Genomic DNA, 20,084 nt, shown 5'->3' on the forward strand with positions numbered 1-20,084 from the left:
ATTCTTATTTCTTTTAATTATTTTAATTTCTCCTATGTCAGCAGGGCATTTAGCCCGAAACTGTAAATGCCCACTCAGAAGGTGATAATGTGAAAGTGATTAATGTGGGTTTGAAAGTAGAACAGTATTTAAATGACGATATTAAAGTTTTCGTCTGAGAAAGAATGTGAACGCAGTGCTAAAGTGCTAAAGAAAGTGGAAAGAACGTGTGAGTAAATGAGGGAGAAAAGAAAGTTAAAGGAAAGTTGATAGATGGAAGTCGTAAGAAGATTGAAGGTTAAAAGAAGGTTGAAAGATTTAAGTCTTAAGGGAATCCTTTGAAAGAAAGATCTATAATAAATATTCTTTTTTATTTTTTAAAAGTACTGTATTTTATTTTATTTTTCTAAACTGTTTTAATTATTCTTATTTCTTTTCATTATTTTAATTTCTTCTATGTAAAGCACTTTGAATTGCCATTGTGTATGAAATGTGCTATATAAATAAACTTGCCTTGCCTTGCCTTGCCTTGCCTAAAAAAAAAAGAAAAAAAAGAAAAGTTCAATCTCTTACACACTATTGTTTAAATGGTTAATTTCTAAGCGATTATTAGTGCTTCACACTCCAGTCCATAATGCACCGAAAGTTGGTTTGCCAACCACCATAAAACTCCATTAGAAGAAGAAGAAGAAGAGATAGAGAGATTTCTTCTCCCAAGAGCTTGAGACTGTTGATGTTGCCAGTGCCAGAGTGTTGCTCTTGTTGGTGTGTTAAGCTTAAATGTGGTGTTATGGCTGTAGTGACAGCAGCTTGATGTGTTAAGCTTAGAAACAAGCTCAAACTTAAATGTGTTGTGGCTGTAGTGACAGCTTTGAGTTGTTTGTCTGCTATTCATTTTCTTTTATTCCCATTTTCTCCTGTTTCTTTGTTAGCTAGGAAGTAAGGTAAGAGTTCTGTTGTTTATTTGTGTTTATTGTTGTAGGTTAATTAGATTTTCCTTCTACCTGGGGCCTGTTTCAGAAAGGAGGTTAAGTGAAAACTCTGAGTATGTTAACCCTGAAATGAGGGAAACTCTGGGTTTTCTGTTTCAGAATGGGAGGTATGTTAAACCTGAGAAAGCAGAGTAAGTCAAGCCCGTTTCTGAAAGAGAGGTAACTTATACTCAGAGTCAGTTACCATGGTAACTTACTCTGTGAACCTAACCTGGTCGGGAGCAGGTTTTCTTCGGTAAACCCAGAGTTTATTTCAGTCTCCTCCCCCTTTTTAAAGAGGAAGTGGTGTTTAAACACCTCATTCATTCTTTCAGTACATTTTTATTAATACAATTAATCTTTTATTAATAAATAAAATATTGCTATTTTTACTGCTGTTTTTTTTTTTTTTATAAGATGAAGTCTATATAACTCCTTAACTGGCAACTAAAAACACAGTAGAAGATTAGAGTTACATAATGTAGTTCTAAACAAATTCTACAGAATTAAACTGTGGCATTTACTGGAAATCACTGAACTGTGTTCATCTGTGCACCAGAAGTTGATGGACCGTCCTCCTGCTGTTCTTCCACACTCTGGGGGCGGGGGGAGAGATACGAATACACGTTTATACTTAGATTTAAACTTTGATTCTCCACATAAAAATGTGAAAAAATCAGAATGTGTAGATTGTTTGATGTGTATACACATAATATTAACATTACCTCTGTAGGCCTCTCTGTGGCAGCAGAAACTCTTTATCCCCATCGTCCTGTGAAGATGAGCATTTGGTTGAGTATAACTTTATAACACTATTTATCATAATGTCTGGTGTATTGAGTTGGCGACTTACAACTGCCTGGGGTTCTGTTGGGACAGGAGGCTCCAAAAGACAGATATTACCATCAGAATCTGTTGGGACCAACAAAAAAACCCAACCCAAAGTAAAATAAATGGAAATATCAAAAATAGCCTATAAAAAATAACACATAATATGTAAACCTCTAATATTTGATGAAGGCCCTTGGATCATCGGGAGTGACTGGCTCTGAAGTCTCTCCAGGAATTCCCTCAGCCAAAAATGCTGCTGCACTGCTAGACACTGGATGCTATTTAGTTATTTAATATGTCAAATGTTTGTAAAGTCAGGTAGCCTACACCCATGATATGCTCAAGCCTTACCTGATTGAATTATGTTTTCATATTTAATTTTCAGCTGCTGCCATGTTCTTTTAATACCTGCAGGATTGCCCCTACATGAAAATTAAAATGAGGTTGAATAACATACTGTTCTTCCAGTTTCACCTCTGATATTATAACAGTTGGGTAAGTTACTTGTATTACTAACTACAAATGACATCTTCAACCGTGTAATTAGATTAATGAAATAATGACTATCTTTAGAAAGTATTGGTCTACTTATTAATAAATCCCATATCAACCTCAACCACTTGAACAATACAAGGAGAGACAAGAAACTGCACATTTAATGCTTTCAAATAAACAATATACAATTGCATGAATTATTCTTGAATTGACCAAAGTGTGTAGAGGGAGAAGGTTACATTAAAAATATACCTTTTAAAAATGTATGTTAAATAGCCTATACAGAATTGTTCTATAGTCTAATGCAATTACATCAGATTTTACTTTAAATTACTGAAGAATTAAGAGTAATCCCTTTAATTAAATTACAGTATTAATGTTCTAATACTGTAAAATTACAGTAATAAATTCGTACTCTCCATATGCTTGCAGAAGCACATCCAGTTCTGCTGGTGAGAAATATGAAGACCTCTTTTTGTCTGGCGCTGTTGCCATGGTGACTCATAATATCTGCGCTCCATTGATAATGGTTATTTCTAGTTGTGGTGCACACGCTCAACTCAGAGTTGATTGAACTAACTCATTTCAGCTGTTCTGTAACCGAAAACTCAGAGTTTCCCATCTCAGGGTAAGTCAACTCAGAGTTCAAGTTTTAACTCAGAGTTGGTTGAACCTCCTTTCTGAAACAGGCCCCAGTTAGTGATCTTTTGTTTGTTGTTTTGGCTTTACCCACTCCTGAAGAACACGCTTCATTTAATTAAAAAAAAAAATTTTTTTGTAGTTGTTTGTTTAGGATTCTTTTTGCACTGTATTTATCACTTGTTTATTGTAAATAAATGTATACAAAATCTTACTTTGTGAATTGTGTGCTGGGACTCAGATAGGTTAACTTCTCTTTGTCGCTGTTCATTTTTGCTTTAAAGTTACTTTCCCTTTTGCCCCTAGAAAATTAATTGGGAATGTAACAGTAATTCATTTTGGAGCCAAAAATAGAACTAATTGTAAAAGGTTTTTTTCAGCATAGATCATTTCTATGAGGTGTCCAGAACAACATACTAAAAGTCCTAAGAAATTCTAGTTGAGGAAATATGTTAAATTCTCATCAATCCGAGATGTGTGCCAATAAGGCCAGGCAACAATACACCCCAATGGGGCTATTTTCTTGCTTTACTCCTATCAAAATGAAACTTTACACAATGTTAGTACCCATGAAAAGTAAAAGAAATTGTATTACAAGTTTCTTTGAAAATGAATTTGAATATGCAAATGAGCTATACACTAATCAAATATAGGCTACCCAAAATACACCCGCATAGGCTTAATTTTTTACTTTACTCCTACCACAATAAAACTTTACACAATTAAAGTCTACAAGAAAAGTAAAACATTTTGTATTACTAGTTTCTTTGAAAATGAATTTGAATATGCAAATGAGCTATACACTAATCGAATATGCCCAAAATACACCCTAATGGACTTATTTTTTCCTTTACTCCTATCACAATCAAACCTCACACAGTGAAAGTGATATATCATGAACACATTATTTATATTTTTTAGAATAGCTTAATAAACAATAAAATAAAATCAAAACTCTCATACCTTAAACTAACAGATAATTTAAGCAATAAAAGTTTTACATCAAAGTTCTCAGATCCTCCAGAAAAGTGAGATGGTCCTCACTGCAGAACACGAAATCAAGGGGGAGGAGTTGGATCTGGATCTAACTCCTCCCCCTTGATTTCGTGTTCTGCAGTGAGGACCATCTCACTTTTCTGGAGGATCTGAGAACTTTGATGTAAAACTTTTATTGCTTAAATGATTAACTTATCAACTCCTCCAACCTTACATATACCTAAACCTACTGTTGTGGCAAAAATTCATTAAACAATCATCAACTGCGTAAGAGACACTCTGAAATTCAAATGATCATTAAAAAGTATTTTATTCTTGCAAGAAGGCCCAGTTGCCACACAGAAGTCACAAGTACAGTCTGTGGAACAAGTGTGACGACGAGAGGGAGGGCAGAGGAGTCTTTATACTGCTTTCAAGGTCTTTTGCTTACAGGCCCTTATCTAAACAAGGAGAGGCTTCCCTGCTAGTTTTCTGATACTCTTACAAACTCACAAGTTCTAAATTGGGTCCCTTTTCAATCTGCCTCCTCCTGACGTCTCACCTGTTTCCCAGTGTTTAAAAACACACACACATTAGTCATATGTTGGCAGACCACGTACAGTCCAGCAAGGATCATTTCAATGTCTTACTGAAATAAACGAAAATCAATACTGTAAATCAACGAAAATCAAAAATTCCCATTACACTACCCATCTCCACCCCCAATCCCTAAACCCACCCCTGAACCTACCAATCTCCACCCCTCATATCTGGATCCAACACCGCCCCCTGGATCTCATGTACTGCAGTGAGGTCTGTAAAATCTGTGTTTCTAGATTGTTCCAGAAGCGACTGTTAAAGTCTCTCATATTTACAGTCTTAAATCACACACTGTGTCAAATTAGTGTAATAGATTATTAGTGTGTGAAACAGTAAACATAATGTGAAGAAAAGCTTTGAAATGTTTAAAGCTTGAGGGTTTTAACTTTTCAAAGAATTTAAGACATAAATATTAGTAACTTTGTAAAAAAAAAAGAAAAAAAAGAATTATTAATAAATAAATTATATAAATAAATAATTATTTTTATTAAAAAAATATTATTACAATAATCAAATAATTTATTTTACGCTACAATTGCCCTTTACAACTTTTTACATTATAATCAGAAATGCACTAAAACTGTATATATATATAAAAAAAAAATTAACTATGGACATATAAAATTATAAAATATAAAAAGGACAAAATCAAAATTACAAAAATTTTAACTCAAATTAAAATGACAACAGAACATTTAACATGTTGCATTTATTCACATTCTGTTATTAAAAGCAACAGTAAAAATGATACACTTACAATACAAACATGCAAATAAAGAGTAAAAGTGACAACCAGATTCAAGAAGTATTTTTCCAATTCATTTTCTCCATAAAGACTGTAACCCTTGTGTGGTGTTCACAACCCAATTTCCCCCGTGGTGTTCCCGGTCAAAAATGACCGGCCTACAAAAAATAGCTTATAAATCACTCGTAATGCAATATTATCACCCAATATTGGATTCAATCTTTTTGTCCACTTGTTCTCTTCCAATTAGGACTGGTTTTATATTTCTATTTGCATCTGATTAATTGTAGGCCTCATTTATTTGAGAGTAGGCATCTCAATTTTTGAGTAAAAAAAACATTCTTTTTTAATAATTTTGGAAAAATAAAATAAAATCTGAAGAAAATTGGCACTGTTGATCACACTAGTCTACTTTAATTTTTCACCAGGAATTTTGTTTTGAAAAACTTTTATTTTGTACAAAATGGCACAGAGTTACACTTGTGGTGTTCCACTGGGCCATAGAGAGCCATTGTTTCAATTGGCCATTGAAAGTGAATGGGAGAGACATGTGTTAGAAGTCCATGAGGAATATCTAGATCTGAGTGATGGATTATGGTGAGTTTGGGCTCTTTTTAATCTTAACAATCTCATGTAAATAATGATGTGCCATTTCCCACAATTTATGCATGCTTCATTGAGTTACGAGTTAAAACGCGACATAAGTGCTAGGCTACATCTATATTCAAGACTCTGTGTGCACCTGTTGGGGTTCGTGTGTTACAACTCCATTAGGAATATCTTTAGATCTGAGTGATGGATTATGCTGAGTTTGGGCTCTTTTTAATCGTGATAGTCTGCTGAAAATAATGATGTAAAGTTTTCTACGATCTGTGCATGCTTCGTGAAGTTATGAGCGAAAAGCAAACGCGAGTGCTTCATGAGTATATACTTGGCTAGGTGTGTCTGTGGTATTTTCTGTGTTAGAACGCCATGAGGAATATCTTTAGATCTGATTGATGGAATATATTGAGTTTGGGCTCTTTTTAATCGTGAGCTCCTGCTGTAAATAACAATGTGCTATTTTTCATGATCGATGTATGTTTCATGAAGTTACGAGCGGAAATGTGTCTAAAATTCCATCATCCATGTATGGTTTACACATGGGTCTCTTGAAGGGCTTCTTTTACAAAAACCTCGCTCAAGTTTAGTAAAAAGCCTGAAACAATTATGCTTGTTGTATTCTACTCACTGAGACCTTTCAAATGACATATGACACAGGACTATCTGAGCTGTATGATGTATTTGACATATTGCTGAATGTAATACAAAAAAAGTAGTTTATAAATTATGAATTTTTTTTTCTTCTATTTTTTAGCAAATAACTCAGCACTACTTAGGAGTTTATCAAATTTGCTACATTCATTGTAAATTTCAGATTCTAAGCTTTCAAATGACACCTATTTTAAGTTGATCAAGGTAATATTTTTGAAAAATATTATGATTATTTATTTCGCAGCTAGGTGGCGCCTGCGGGGGGTACACTCCGTTTTCAGAGTGATAACTCAGCAGTCGTTAGGAGTTGATCAAAGTGATTAGATGCATTAAAAAGCTGAGATTCTAAGATTTAAAATGATACATATTTTGTGTTGTTCCATTCATTGGTTGCATTGGTCTCTCCCATTCACTTTCAATGGCCCATTGAAACAATGGCCCTCAATGGCCCAGTGGAACACCACAAGTGTAACTCTGTGGCATATTGTACAAAATAAAAGTTTTTCAAAACAAAATTCCTGGTGAAAATTTTTTTGTAGTCCGGTCATTTTTGACCGGGAACACCACAAGAGTGACAAGGTGACAAAACCCCCCCTAAAAAAATAAAGAAAATTGTCACAAAACATTTCAGAAGTATTTATACCATTTGTGAAACAAGTCACTAAGTTTCAGTCCAAAGCGATAACAGTAACTAGTATTTTCAGGAAAAAGAAAATCTTCTCCGGACAAAAATGACCTGAACACCACATATGGGTTCTAATGAACCAAATAAACTTGCTCTGCCTGAATCACAATACAAACGTTTACGTTTTTATACACTTTTCACATTGTATTATGCAAATACAGTACATTGATAACAAGTCAAGTAAAAACTGACAGTACAAGATGTGTAGTGCAAATCTTCTTCACATTAGTGCATTTAATACATTTGTAAATGAAATAATGATGTTGACTGTGCCGAGAGCTCATGTCGGTTTGTCTTAAAGGTTTAAGTTGTCACAGTGCAAATATAGTGTTAAATGTTGATTTGAGTGTTTCCATCTTCCTAAATATCACAAAGCATTTGTTCTATGGATGTATCAAGATAATAAGTATGTTATTGTTGAATTGAATAATAATGGAGTAACTACAGTGAATAAGCGCCGCCTAGTGTTTCCATTATAATGAGTCTCTATCAGAATCTTCAGTTCAGAAACACTGAACTCCTTCTCAACCTTCAACAAACACCTAATCCATCCTCTGAAACAAGGCACTTATTATAATAAGCATGATAAATGATAAATGTTAATCTATCCCAGGTTTATACGCTGCAACTATCAGATAATGTAAGTAACATTCATCTAAATTTCCTACATTTTATGTGCTTCCAGTAACAGGTCGGTTAATATTTCCATGTAAAATGTGAAAAGAGCTTTATGATGAACACATAAAGTATTTCAGATTAAAGGTTAACAGCTGAAGTGTTTTTTTGATGATTCACCTCAATGAAAACAATGTTGCAGATTCACGATGATCCTGTTGGGATTCTCTCGGATCACGTGATCTTTCTCCGTCTGTGAGGAAACAATAAACTACAGATTTTTAAAGAGTGAAACATGAACAACAGTAACAGAAACTCATGAGATCAGTACAACTTTCATCAATCAGTGTTCAGTCTGGAATGTTTATTTCATCATTTTGATGGAAACGTCAATCATTCATGTGAAAGTTTACAGCAGAAGAGCAGAAATGCTTTTATACAGTATATTCAAATATTGAAGTATATGAGAGCGTATGGAGATGGACTCGATTATGGCAATTATTTCATGGAAGTGGGCGGAGCTGGTTTCGACTCCCTGATTGGTTGAATATTTTCTGTACAGCATCATGGGTAATGTAGTTTTACTTTAACAAATTCCACAGTTAAAAATGATTATTTTGAAAATAATAAAAAATAATAATGCAGGCTGACGGCTTCAACAACAGCAAATATCATCATTGTAGCTCACAGTAGGGCTGTATTTTAAAGGTTTATGGGTCGTATAAGGATTTTCGACAGGCCAATTTTAAAATACAAAAAAAAATTAATACCTGTTGCAATTGTTCAAACATTAAGGATGTTGTGTACACCTAAATTCAGTTAAAAATTTTAATTTAAGTGATTTTAGTGTTTTTTCATCTAGATGAATTGTCCGTAGCCTTAAAAAATGTCATGTGGTGTGACCGTGATTTATCTTAAAATTTATTAATTTCCTTAACATGCTTAAACATTTTTTTTACAAGTTCTTAGTAATTAAAGTGTTTAGAAACCAAGTATTTGCATTGCTTTTGAGTTTTTGTAAATAATGATCTAATTTTTTGTTCTAGAATTTCTGAGTTGACTTCTTAAATCTAGTTAACAGACTTCTTTTTCCTGTAAATCACATAAAACTGATATAAATGTTTAAAAAAATATTTACTAAAGCATACTGTATCAGTGATTCATATTTCAGCCACAGAAATAAGATATTTTATTTTAAATTTAATACAGTGATTGCTTTTATTGGTCGCACCACATGATAAGTGGTCGCTCCAAATGACACAAAGACCTTAATATAGTTAAAAATCTATTTAAAGAAATCAATGAACAATACATTTTATACAAAAAAAGAGATTTAAACCAGATTTTATACAAATTTCACAGAATTTTCCTGAACATAAACATTTTATAAACATTTTTTTTTAATAAAAATCACATCACAAACACAAGTGCACCATTTAATTTAACTTGACTTAGAATTTCTTTCTAACAAATAATAATGTTATAGATATAAATTATTTCATAAAAGTATTGTATACAGGTAACATTTGGGGTCAATAGTTTGTTTTGTTTAAGTAATTAATACTTTTATTAATCAAGGACACATTCAGTTGATTAAAAGTGACAGTAAAGATATTTTGGCTATAATGTTACGAAAGATTCTATTTCAAATAAATGCTGTTCTTTTGAACTTTCTATTCATCAAATAATCCTGACATATAAAGCCATTTACTGCACACCATCAGACTGGCTGACAAAATCTCACAGGACTCTTCCCATGTGTTGCAGCGGGCGTATCAACTCCTGCCCTCCGGGAGGCGTTATAGGGCCCCAGAATGCAGAAAGAACAAATATAAACACTCATTTGTTCCTCTGTCTATATCTCTGCTGAATCAATACGGGAGAGTAAAGAAGTGTTAATTCCCACCCACTTTCATCTATATTTTTATGGCTATTGAAGACCACTCTTGCAGGGCAGGGCCCCCCATCATATTAATTATCTATTTATGTTGTTACTGATGCTTAGATGTTTTTAGCTTTTTTGTAGGTTGTTGCGTTGTAACTGTTGGAGCTTGTATTGCAAGACAAATTTTCGTGTACACGGACAATAAAGTGCTATCAATCAATCAATCAATAAAATGTATCACAGTTTCCACAAAAATATGAATATTGATAATCAGAAATGTTTCTTGAGCAGCAAATCATTAGTGACCCTGGATCACAAAACCAGTCACAAGTCGCACTGGGTATTTGTGGCAATAGCCAGCAATACATTGTATGGGTAAAAATTATCGATTTTTCTTTTATTCCAAAAATCATTAGGATATTAAATAAAGATCATGTTTCATATTTTGTAAATGTCCTACCGTAAATATAAAAAAAACATTTATTTTTGTGAGTGAATATAGCAATATCGCAAACATAAATGGACAACTTTAAAGGCGATTTTCTCAATGTTTTGATTTTGTAGCACCCTCAGATTCCAGATTTTCAGTTGTATCGGCCAAATATTGTTCTATCTTAACAAATCATACATCAATGGAAAACTTATTTATTCAGCTTTCATATGATGTATAAATCTCAATTTCAAAAAATTGACCCATGTGACATTGACCCATTAAGTGGTTTTGTGGTCCAGGGTTACATATTAGAATGATTTCTGAAGGATCATGTGACACTGAAGACTGAATTAACAATGCTGAAATTCAGCTTTGATCACAGGAATAAGTTACACTTTACTATATTCACATAGAATACAGATATTTTAAACTGTAATAATATTTCACTCTTCTCCTATCAAGGTACTCCGCTCTTGCTGCAGGGTCAGAATTTTTTTGCTTGGCAGTGGCATCTGGTAAAATAGATTAAAATAGTTTTAAATAAATAAATAGGCAATAATAAATACACTACTAATAAATTATTATTACTAAACTGAAATTACATGCTCTATTTTTTTTGTTGCATTTTTCTCATATTGTACAAAGAGTAAACATAAACTTTCTGAATTTTTTTTTTTTTAAATCCCAAATTGCATAAAAATCTATTCCAAATGATATTAAAGTAAAGTACTTTTTTTTATATAAACCGTCAATTGAATATAAAAGCATAAAACTGCCAATCTAGAACATATATCTATCATGGAAAACAGTCTGCAGTGGTCGCACCACACGATATTTGGTCGCACCACATGATATTTTCAAATTCAGTCAAAATTTACAGGCAGAATTGGCCACCTAAACAAAACAAGCTAGCTTCCCAAAAAAGGTCACTATGAAATTTATAATAAAAATATATCTTTGTAGAAATAACTTTAATATTAAAAAAATTATGAGGTCATACCACATGACATCCAAATGTGGCAACTACATACCAACCGTTACAGAGGTTTATTTTTTATTTTTTTTATTTGAGAGAATTACAAACATGCTTGCTGCTTCCATGGGTCCTTGGTAAATTGGTATATGATGTAACTTCCTGTGTTTGAATAGTTTTCAACACAAAAGCCCCAAAACGGTAGTTCCTTGATGGTCGCACCACATGATATTTCATAAAATGGACATCATCGGACAAAGTTTGTTTGTATATTATGATGGAAATATAAATACAAATGCTCTGAATTTTTTTTAAAGGGTTACAAAACATTTTGGAAATCATGCCAAATAGTTTTAAATATTTTTTTTTTTATAAATTCAGAGTAATTTCAAAGACGCTTTCAAAACAGAAGTTATGGCCGGACGGTTGCACCACATGATGTTTTGACACTTTAAATGACAAAAAAAATAACAAATAAGTAAAGGTTTTTGATGAGTTAAAGTGAGTACATACATGGGAGAGGTACTACAAATATACAGTATCTTTTTATGCATTTAAACCCGTTTTTGCCTGAAAAAATGCAATCGGACAGAAAATGTAGGTGTCACGTCATTGACCCTTATAATCTATCATTAGAAATCAATTTCCCAACGGATAAAATGAAAGGATTTTTATTGCACTAGCACTCAACTGAGAATCTCATAAGATTTCTACAAAGACATAGGCAGTATTTTACCTCTTACCTCATCCTTTTTTTTCCACACACACACACTAAATAAAGAAGACAACATTTTCCTCTCACTATAATACTTGCCTCTTGTAGAGCTCCTGTGGCGATAGTAAATCACACCAGCTGTTACAGCCAGGAGAAGAAGAACAGTGACAACTCCTAATATTCCTGCTGTTAGAGCAACTAAAAGCGGACCTGGAGCTGAAACACAAGAGTCACACACCAAAAACATAACTATAATGACAATGATAAAGATACAGCTCTAACAATCGTTGTAAATATAAAAGAATAACAGACTCCACAGCACAGCTATAAAGATAAAAGCAAAGTTAGCATAATCTCCACCCATTACAATAACGTGAAAGCGCTTGTACAGGTCTAACTACATTACACCACACTGCTTGTTTTGGAAAGAGAGTTTTGTCTTTAAGTTTTCACCTTTTTGTAACAAAGATACTTTCCCTCATGGAAGTGGCTAAAGAAGAAAAGGAAGACACTACATGTTTATTATATCAGTGACATTCAGAGCTTTTTCTCTTTATCTGCGTCATTAAACAGAACAGAATCACTTTCAACTTTTTCCACTGATGATCCATTAGTTTTTACCAGTTAGTTTTGTTCTGTTCATTCCAGTTCTTTCCATCTGTTTAAATGTGTAAAGATCTTGTAGTCTGTCAGTTTATCTCATAATGATCAGAAGTGTTCAAATCATTATAAATACTTTAGATGTATAATGTGCTTATTTTGCAATATTATACTGTAGAAATGTATATTCCATCTGTTTAAATGCATCTATTATTTCATACTCATTGTTTTTAGTTCACTATAGAGTCCAAATAAATTGTAAATGTGTACAAATCTAGTTTGTTTGTTATCATTATGAATAGGTCAAAAAAACTGTCTCCTTCCCCGTGTCCCTGGCCACATCACTTCCTGTTTAAGATGGCTACCTTCAGGAAAATACACAAAAGGGGTGCAATTCTTTCCCTTTACCACAGGAGCGAGTACAGACAAATAGTTACATAAAGCCATGACATTGAGTAACATTATTAATAGCATTATGGCTCCTACACATGATGATATGATTTAAACATCATGACTCACCAGTAACAGAAACTTTGAAGAGCTTTACACGGCGACTGCAGCTGCTGTCCTTGATGCTGATGATCTTTAGTTTATATTCTCCAGAGTCTGTGTTTCTGATGTTCATGATGGTCAGAGATCCAGTCTGATGATCCAGCTTCAGTCTGTCTCTGAATCTCTCAGTAACTTCATTACTTTTATTATTTTCTTTACACAGATCTGTACAAATCTTACTTTTACTTACTTTTACTCCATTGATTTGAGCGATTTGAGCGATTTGAGCGATTTGAGTCATTTGAGCGATGCGAGTGATTTGAGGGATGCGATAATACCATTCAATCTTTTTTTGTTGGTTTGTTTGAACACCAGTGTTTAGAGTGACTGAATATCCCTCCATCACTGACACTTCTTCTGTATCAACACCAGACGCACCTGGAGAAAAAATCAACAGAAAATTATAAGTCATGTCTATGACAGACACGAGTAGGAATATATACAACAGGAAAGTGCTGTGAATGTTTCTCTACAGATCAAACAAGCAGCATAAAAACACACATTCACACATTCACTCATCAGAAAAAATACATATTATAGGTTATAAGGTGTGTATTATACATCATATTATATACCATACAACACACATCTTGATTCACATATTGCATATTAATATTGCATATTTGCATTCACACAACCAAGATCATTGCCTACTTTCATATACTATTCATCATATTTCAAAGCCTTCAGTTTTGCATGTATTCATCAGACCTGCACATGTCAACTGTACAGCAGAATAACTCAAAATGATTTTCTCAACTTCAGTGCACAATGCCTTTTAAAATAACTGCTTAAACACACCAGCAGTTTGAGCCAGAGTTGGAGGCTTGATCTTGTGTGGTCTCAGGACATCTTCAAAATTTGTACATAATTGCAGTTGAGATGGTGGAATAGATCGAGTAATACTGAGTGGATTTGACCAGTTTTACATATCAAATAATCTGACCAAAGAATTACATATCAATTTGTAACTTATATTGTGATCTCACATAGCAGTAGCCAATATTTTAGTCCTTTTGAGAGACATGGTAATGTGACGCACAGCCTATAATAAGCATATATATATATATATATATATATATATATATATATATATATGTATATAAATATTATTTTTTAGAAAATGACCGATGGTTTGGCTAGATAAGACCCTTATTGCAATTTGGACCTTCAACCCATTGGACCCCACTGAAGTTCACTATATGGAGAAAAATCCTGGAATGTTTTTCCTCGAAAACCTTGATTTCTTTTCGACTAGAGAAAGAAAGATAGGAATATTTTGGGTGAAAGGGGGGTGAGTAAATTATCAGGAAAGTTTAATTCTGAAGTGAACTAGGCTAATCCTTTAAGACAAAGAAACTCGAAGTTTGGTTAATTTGATGTGTATTGACATAAAAACTTCACATGTACTACACAACACTTATATGTTGGATAGTTATTTTATTTTTTGAACTTGAAACTAATAAAATGTTTGTTAGCTGTCTTGTTGCTCTTTGTTTAGTTAAGAAAAATAGCCTAAGTGAAAAATCATTGAACAATATTTTGGTTCTTTAATATTTAGGCTATTTGTTCTATTCGGACGGGACTAGTTTAACATGGAGAGTGGGGTAAAGTAATTATTACCAGAGCTTCTCAGTGATATTAGTCCCGTCTGAATGTGCATCTCAGTAATCATTACACTGTAAAAATGTGATCTGCTACTTAAAAAAAAAATGGTAAAAAAAAAATATATATTTTACACATGATATTTTTGAGTAGTTAAGGCTTGATTTCTTTCTTGAAATCTACCTGAATAAATCATGTAAAATCCCCTAGATTATTTAGTCTATGACACAATGAATTTAATATTTTTAGCGAAATGAGATGACTCAATGTTGTGTATTTGAGTGAATGGAAATTATGTCTATTGACTGAAACAAACTTGTAATGTCACTACCATTACAGCAAAGTTATTTGTCAATGAACAAAGCAACATGCCTCGGAGTATGGAGTATGGAGGCGCTTGAAAAAGCACAAATCTGTGGCAAAACTCAAGTGTTTTCATACCTTTCAGATAAAAAAGAAGGTTGAAAAGCTTGTTAGAGGCACAAGCCTTATTTTAGCATTAGATAAGTGCCTATTACCAACATAATACAATCTGAATTTATTTAATACATCGTTCGACCGGACCTAACTGTTTTATATATAGGTTAGGCTTGTGTTTGCGCACGGCGGTGTGTAAATCGAGTTTCCCCTCACACTTCTTCTAGTTTTACGGAGATCTCTTATCCCGTGCGAATTGATGGCCATTATTATTACAGACCTCCTGTGTTGAAAATTACATTACTCCATCTACCCTTGTAAAGCTGATCCTGTCCGAATAGGGCTGTCTGGATCTTGGTCTTGACTAGACCTCTGGTTTGAGGGATAAACACGTTTTTTTTTTTTTTGTTGACCGATACATAAGATAGGATAAATTAGATAAAATAGATTAGCTATGTCTTACCGTGCACGAGGAATGCTGAAACCGTGAAAAAATAAACGAAAAACGTATTTGTCTCCATGTTTGGCTACTTTGAATGAGTGGAACAGCACTGCTTAAAAACTGCGATATTGATTTATCCTGAAGAGTGTCGTTGTCAGAGACTATGTGATCCTTATATGCCAAACGCATCCAGCTGGAAAATAGCCTACATGTGAGGAGAGAGAGAAAAAGTGCAGTAAAGACTCAAGAGTTCTCCCTTCAGGGCTGAGTTTAACCTCAAACTGATTGGTCAAATGTACATCATGTGGGCGTGGTTAGCCTCCTACTCAAGCTCTGGATTGAAATGTTGGCAAAACATGGTAATTGTGAAAAAATGTGGAATCCCAGACACGCTATATTCTTCTAAAATGTTTTACAAATGACAGAGAAAGATTTATCAAGAAATTAGAAATTATGGGAATTAAATGACGGGCTGGTTACCTGGCTGTAAGTCTAATCAAATTGCTATAATGATTAAATTCTAATAGAAATTAGTACTGTCCTAATTTACCGTATAGTAGCATTCAGCTAAAGTGGGACATCCTATAAAATAAAAGATAATACATTAAATAGGCTTGCTGTGAATTATTTGCATTGTATACCTTAAAGTATTATATACTGCTGTATTCTGTATCCTTTAAGGGTGTATTACTTTATGGAAAGTATGCAGTAGCCTGCGCAATTAATTGGATTTGGTTTTGGCGTAAGTGACGCGTTCTCCGTAAAAAACGGTCAGATATGACGCCTTTTTTCCAACCGTGCAGCATCTCTGATACCCCTTTTCCACCAACAAGAACCGGGTGCTGGTTCAGAGCTAGAGCTATTGCCAGTTCGGAGTTGGTTCGACTGACGAGCTTACTAAGAACCAGTTTGCGTTTCCACCGGCCAGAGAGCCACAACAGAGCTAAATCTTACGTCACTGCATACGTATCATGTTGCCCATGGCCAGTAGGAGGCCATGATTGGCAAGGGCCAATGGAGGGAATGTGGCCAGGACATCAGGGTCTTTACGAGAAGAGCCATAATGAGTCAGCGCCTCGGTTTAACGTCTCATCCGAAGGACGGATGTATCTGGTGTTTTGACAATAATAATTTCATAATTCTCACTCCAAGCTAAACTCAAAAGGTGGCAGCCCTGTAAATTATTCAATGTATAAATTAAGGTATTTGTCAAAAAAAAAAAAAAAAAAAAAAAATTACATTAACATTTATTTACATTTAGTCATTTAGCAGACGCTTTTGTCCAAAGCGACTTAGGACTAAATTAGTGTCATCGTGAAGAGGCAAAAACAACACAATAAGTGTTCAAAAAGTTCAGGCATTGTTCAGAGTATACGCCCGATAAGGGAAGATTAAAGGAAAAGGATTTATTATTATTATTATTATTATTATTATTATTATGAGGTTAAGTGCTCACGGAAGAGATGAGTTTTCAGTTGACTATATATATACACACACACACACACACACACACACACACACACACACACACACACACACACACACACACAAATATATACACATATATACATATACATATATGTTTTCTCTCAATATATTTTGTGGCTAATTGTAAAATATATTTTCAAAACATATTTTTTAAAACCATTTAGAAATATATATTGCCCTCCATATATTTCAATTGAAAGGAAATTCATTCACACATTGCATTTGAAGAAAATTGTATTTATCTTTTAACACGTGAACATTTGAATAAAAGCAGTGAGTTTACCCATTTTGGACACATTTGGAAATCTCCTCTTGACTGCCACTGGAAGAGACAAAAATCACATCTATATTTTACCAAGTATTGACTTACTGTAGGCCTATATGCCATGACTGCCTTGTCAAGGGCACCTCTCTGAACCACTGAAAGAAACTGATAATGCAGGAAAGGTAGAGTTAAGCTTTTTTACACTTCTGCACTGCATTTTCACTTTTACAAATAAAGGGATAGTAGAATCTCACAAAGGCAGATTCTCTTATTAAGCTATAAGGAGTAGTTCACTTTAAAATGAAAAATTATCCCATGATTTACTCACCCTCAAGCCATTGTATACGACTTTCTTCTCTCAGACGAATACAATCAGAGTTATATTAACAAACACCCTGACGCTTCCGAGCATTAGTGGCAGTGCATGGCAACCATGAAGCTCAAAAAAGTGCATCCATCCATCATAAACGAACTCAACACGGCTCCGGGGGGTTAATAAAGTCCTTCTGAAGTGAAGCGATGAGTTTATGTAAAATAAAATAAAAATAATAATAAAATAATAATAATAATATTTAACATGTTACAAAGTAAAATTCCGCCAAAAGCTGTCTACTTGCATTCACAGGGCAACTTACGCAACTTGTGACGTCAGAAGTAGTGTAGTGTGTCATGATGTAGTGTAAAAATCAGCAGTTCGACATTTCTCGCATAAGTTGCGCTTTAGACTGTGGTCAAATTCGTATGGATGTGTAACAGGACTGAGTGAAAACCCGGGGACACGACTAAAATGTTTATTTTATCTAAAATATTAGATACAATATTTTTTTCTCATGAAAAAAAAAAATGAAAGCATAGATTGGTATATAAAGTCACACAACAATGCAAACAAATTAAGATTTCTGAAGGATTTTAATCATTATATTTTATTGTAAAGTTTAGATGTAGAGTGGGAACATGCAGAAAATGCTATTTTTTTGTGTGTTCTATATCAGACTATACCCAAACATTATTGGGTATAGTCATGTAACCACACACATTTATTTCGGGGGATTGCCTTAACACAATGATTATCAAAGCTCAGAAATGACAGCTGAGTTTTCAAAGTTAATTTTTTAATAACTCATAATTTTTTTTTGCACACATCATCATGAAAGGATTGTCTATACATACATATTGAAATTATATCAATTCATGGTTTATTGTGCTGGCAGACTGCAGATAAATGAAGAAGGTCACAATCACCGGTGGTATAACACAGGGAGTCTATGTCCTCTATCTATCTATCTATCTATCTATCTATCTATACGGTAGTGCAAACCGGAAATGCTTATACCTGTTTTCCGTTGGGCGTTCCGCATAACCCCTATTGTTTGTTTTTATGAAACAAGGCTGATCTGCCTAGAAAACAGTATAAGCAGTGCCCCAGACAGTGCCTCACGAAACAGTGCCCAATACAGTGAGGTCTAAATATTAGATGGGTCCGCAGTCATCATCATACTGTAACCAGTAGAACCTTCAAAGACTTTTACATTTACATTTACATTTAGTCATTTAGCAGACGCTTTTGTCCAAAGCGACTTACAAATTGGGACTAAATTAAGCAAGTCATCGTGATATATAGCAACCCGGTATCACGACAAGACGTGAAATAATCACGTTGGTCCCCTTTGGAAAACGTGTAGATGTCACAGTTTAACGCCCTCAAACGTGAATCTTACACGTACCCTCAAACGTGAATCTTACACGTCCTCAAACGTGAATCATACACATGTAACGTTACCCTCAAACGTGAATCTTACACGTACCCTCAAACGTGAATCTTACACGTACCATTATCCCGGGACGTTTGCTAATCCTACCCCAATCTAATCATAACCATTTCTTAAAACTAAGTTACGTAGGCTACATTTATAAAGAAAAACAACAGACAGACAAGTATAATCCACAATAATGTATTTATTGAGAAAATGTCAAAATCGGTACCAAAAGTTGTTCACGTGACGATGTGTCGCAGTCCTCTCTGGCAGTGGTTTTGTATGAGGTAACAGAGCAGAATTTAAGTTATTAATTCAAATCCATGAAAATGTTAATCCGTCTTCGGTTCGGTAGTTCGGTTCGCTCTGAGGGCTGCGCGCTTCATTTCAAATGTGAATGTGCATGACGTAATCTGTGACGAAGCAGGCGAGGCGAGAGCCAATGAGCGTTTGATATTGCCGTAACCATAGTAACCTTGAGGGCGCAATTTTTGAATTTGAATTCATAACAAGCGCGGGGTGTAGCGAAGTACCACTACAATTGAAAGTTAGCTGGTTGAGGCGGCCAAATATGGATCAGATTCCGATCAGAGAATCAGGAGTGGAGAAGAGATTCTTGATAATAAGGCGTTTATTTATCTTGTATATGCATCTGAGTTATGCATCTGTGCTTGTATATGGTATGTATTGCATGAACGCATTTACACAGAACGAAACCACCAGCATAAACAATGATTCACCGTCATCTTCTACCGGAGTGCGTCGCTAATAAAGGAACGTGTAGGAAACAATAAACAAACATTAGTTCCTAGGACAGGCTTTCTTACACAGCCGCCCCAATTATCTGTCAAGATAATTAAACACTCTAGGAAAGTCTGTCTGCAGTGTCTGTGTCACAGTCCTCAAGATGAGGAAGAGGGATCAGTCGGACAACTGGACGGGTGTAGGTTTTCTCTTTAACCTTGACTTTGGCGATACGGATTCTACCATCAGCCCCAGCCAGGGTCTCCATCACAGTGCCGACGGGCCAGAGCGCCCGTGGAAGTTGGGGATCGACAATAAGCACTACTTGACCCACTGTCAGTTCTTTGCCATCCGTCCTCCACTTGTGACGACCTTGCAAGCCTGGGAGGTAATGGCGAATGAAGGCAGTCCAGAAACAGTCA

At 34.4% G+C, this 20,084-nt stretch overlaps 2 protein-coding genes and 2 long non-coding RNA genes across 5 annotated transcripts in view; 1 reads left to right on the top strand and 3 right to left on the bottom strand.

Annotated features, from left to right (window-relative positions):
• Positions 1-20,084, top strand: part of LOC309476055 (uncharacterized protein) — a 298,593-nt gene that overhangs the window by 185,330 nt on the left and 93,179 nt on the right. The window lies entirely within an intron of this gene.
• Positions 989-2,966, bottom strand: LOC309476553. Its single transcript, XR_014198268.1, has 3 exons — positions 1,804-2,966; positions 1,676-1,722; positions 989-1,546 (listed from the first exon to the last, which is right to left on the bottom strand). It is a non-coding gene; the product is annotated as an uncharacterized lncRNA (long non-coding RNA).
• Positions 7,093-20,084, bottom strand: part of LOC309476245 (uncharacterized protein) — a 68,474-nt gene continuing 55,482 nt past the window's right edge. Inside the window, exons 2-4 of the mRNA XM_082139517.1 lie at positions 12,915-13,325; positions 11,895-12,011; positions 7,093-8,042 (exon numbers count right to left, since the gene is read on the bottom strand). Of these exons, the coding sequence (XP_081995643.1) occupies positions 7,966-8,042; positions 11,895-12,011; positions 12,915-13,325 (605 nt within the window). The 3' untranslated portion in view covers positions 7,093-7,965. The remainder of the gene's footprint in view (positions 8,043-11,894; positions 12,012-12,914; positions 13,326-20,084) is intronic.
• Positions 10,154-11,813, bottom strand: LOC309476772. The gene is made up of 2 exons (XR_014198352.1): positions 11,281-11,813; positions 10,154-10,452 (listed from the first exon to the last, which is right to left on the bottom strand). It is a non-coding gene; the product is annotated as an uncharacterized lncRNA (long non-coding RNA).

Source organism: Leuciscus leuciscus (genome assembly GCF_965113295.1).
Source record: "Leuciscus leuciscus genome assembly, chromosome: 15".
In the NCBI taxonomy this organism is placed as follows: Eukaryota; Metazoa; Chordata; class Actinopteri; order Cypriniformes; family Leuciscidae; genus Leuciscus; species Leuciscus leuciscus.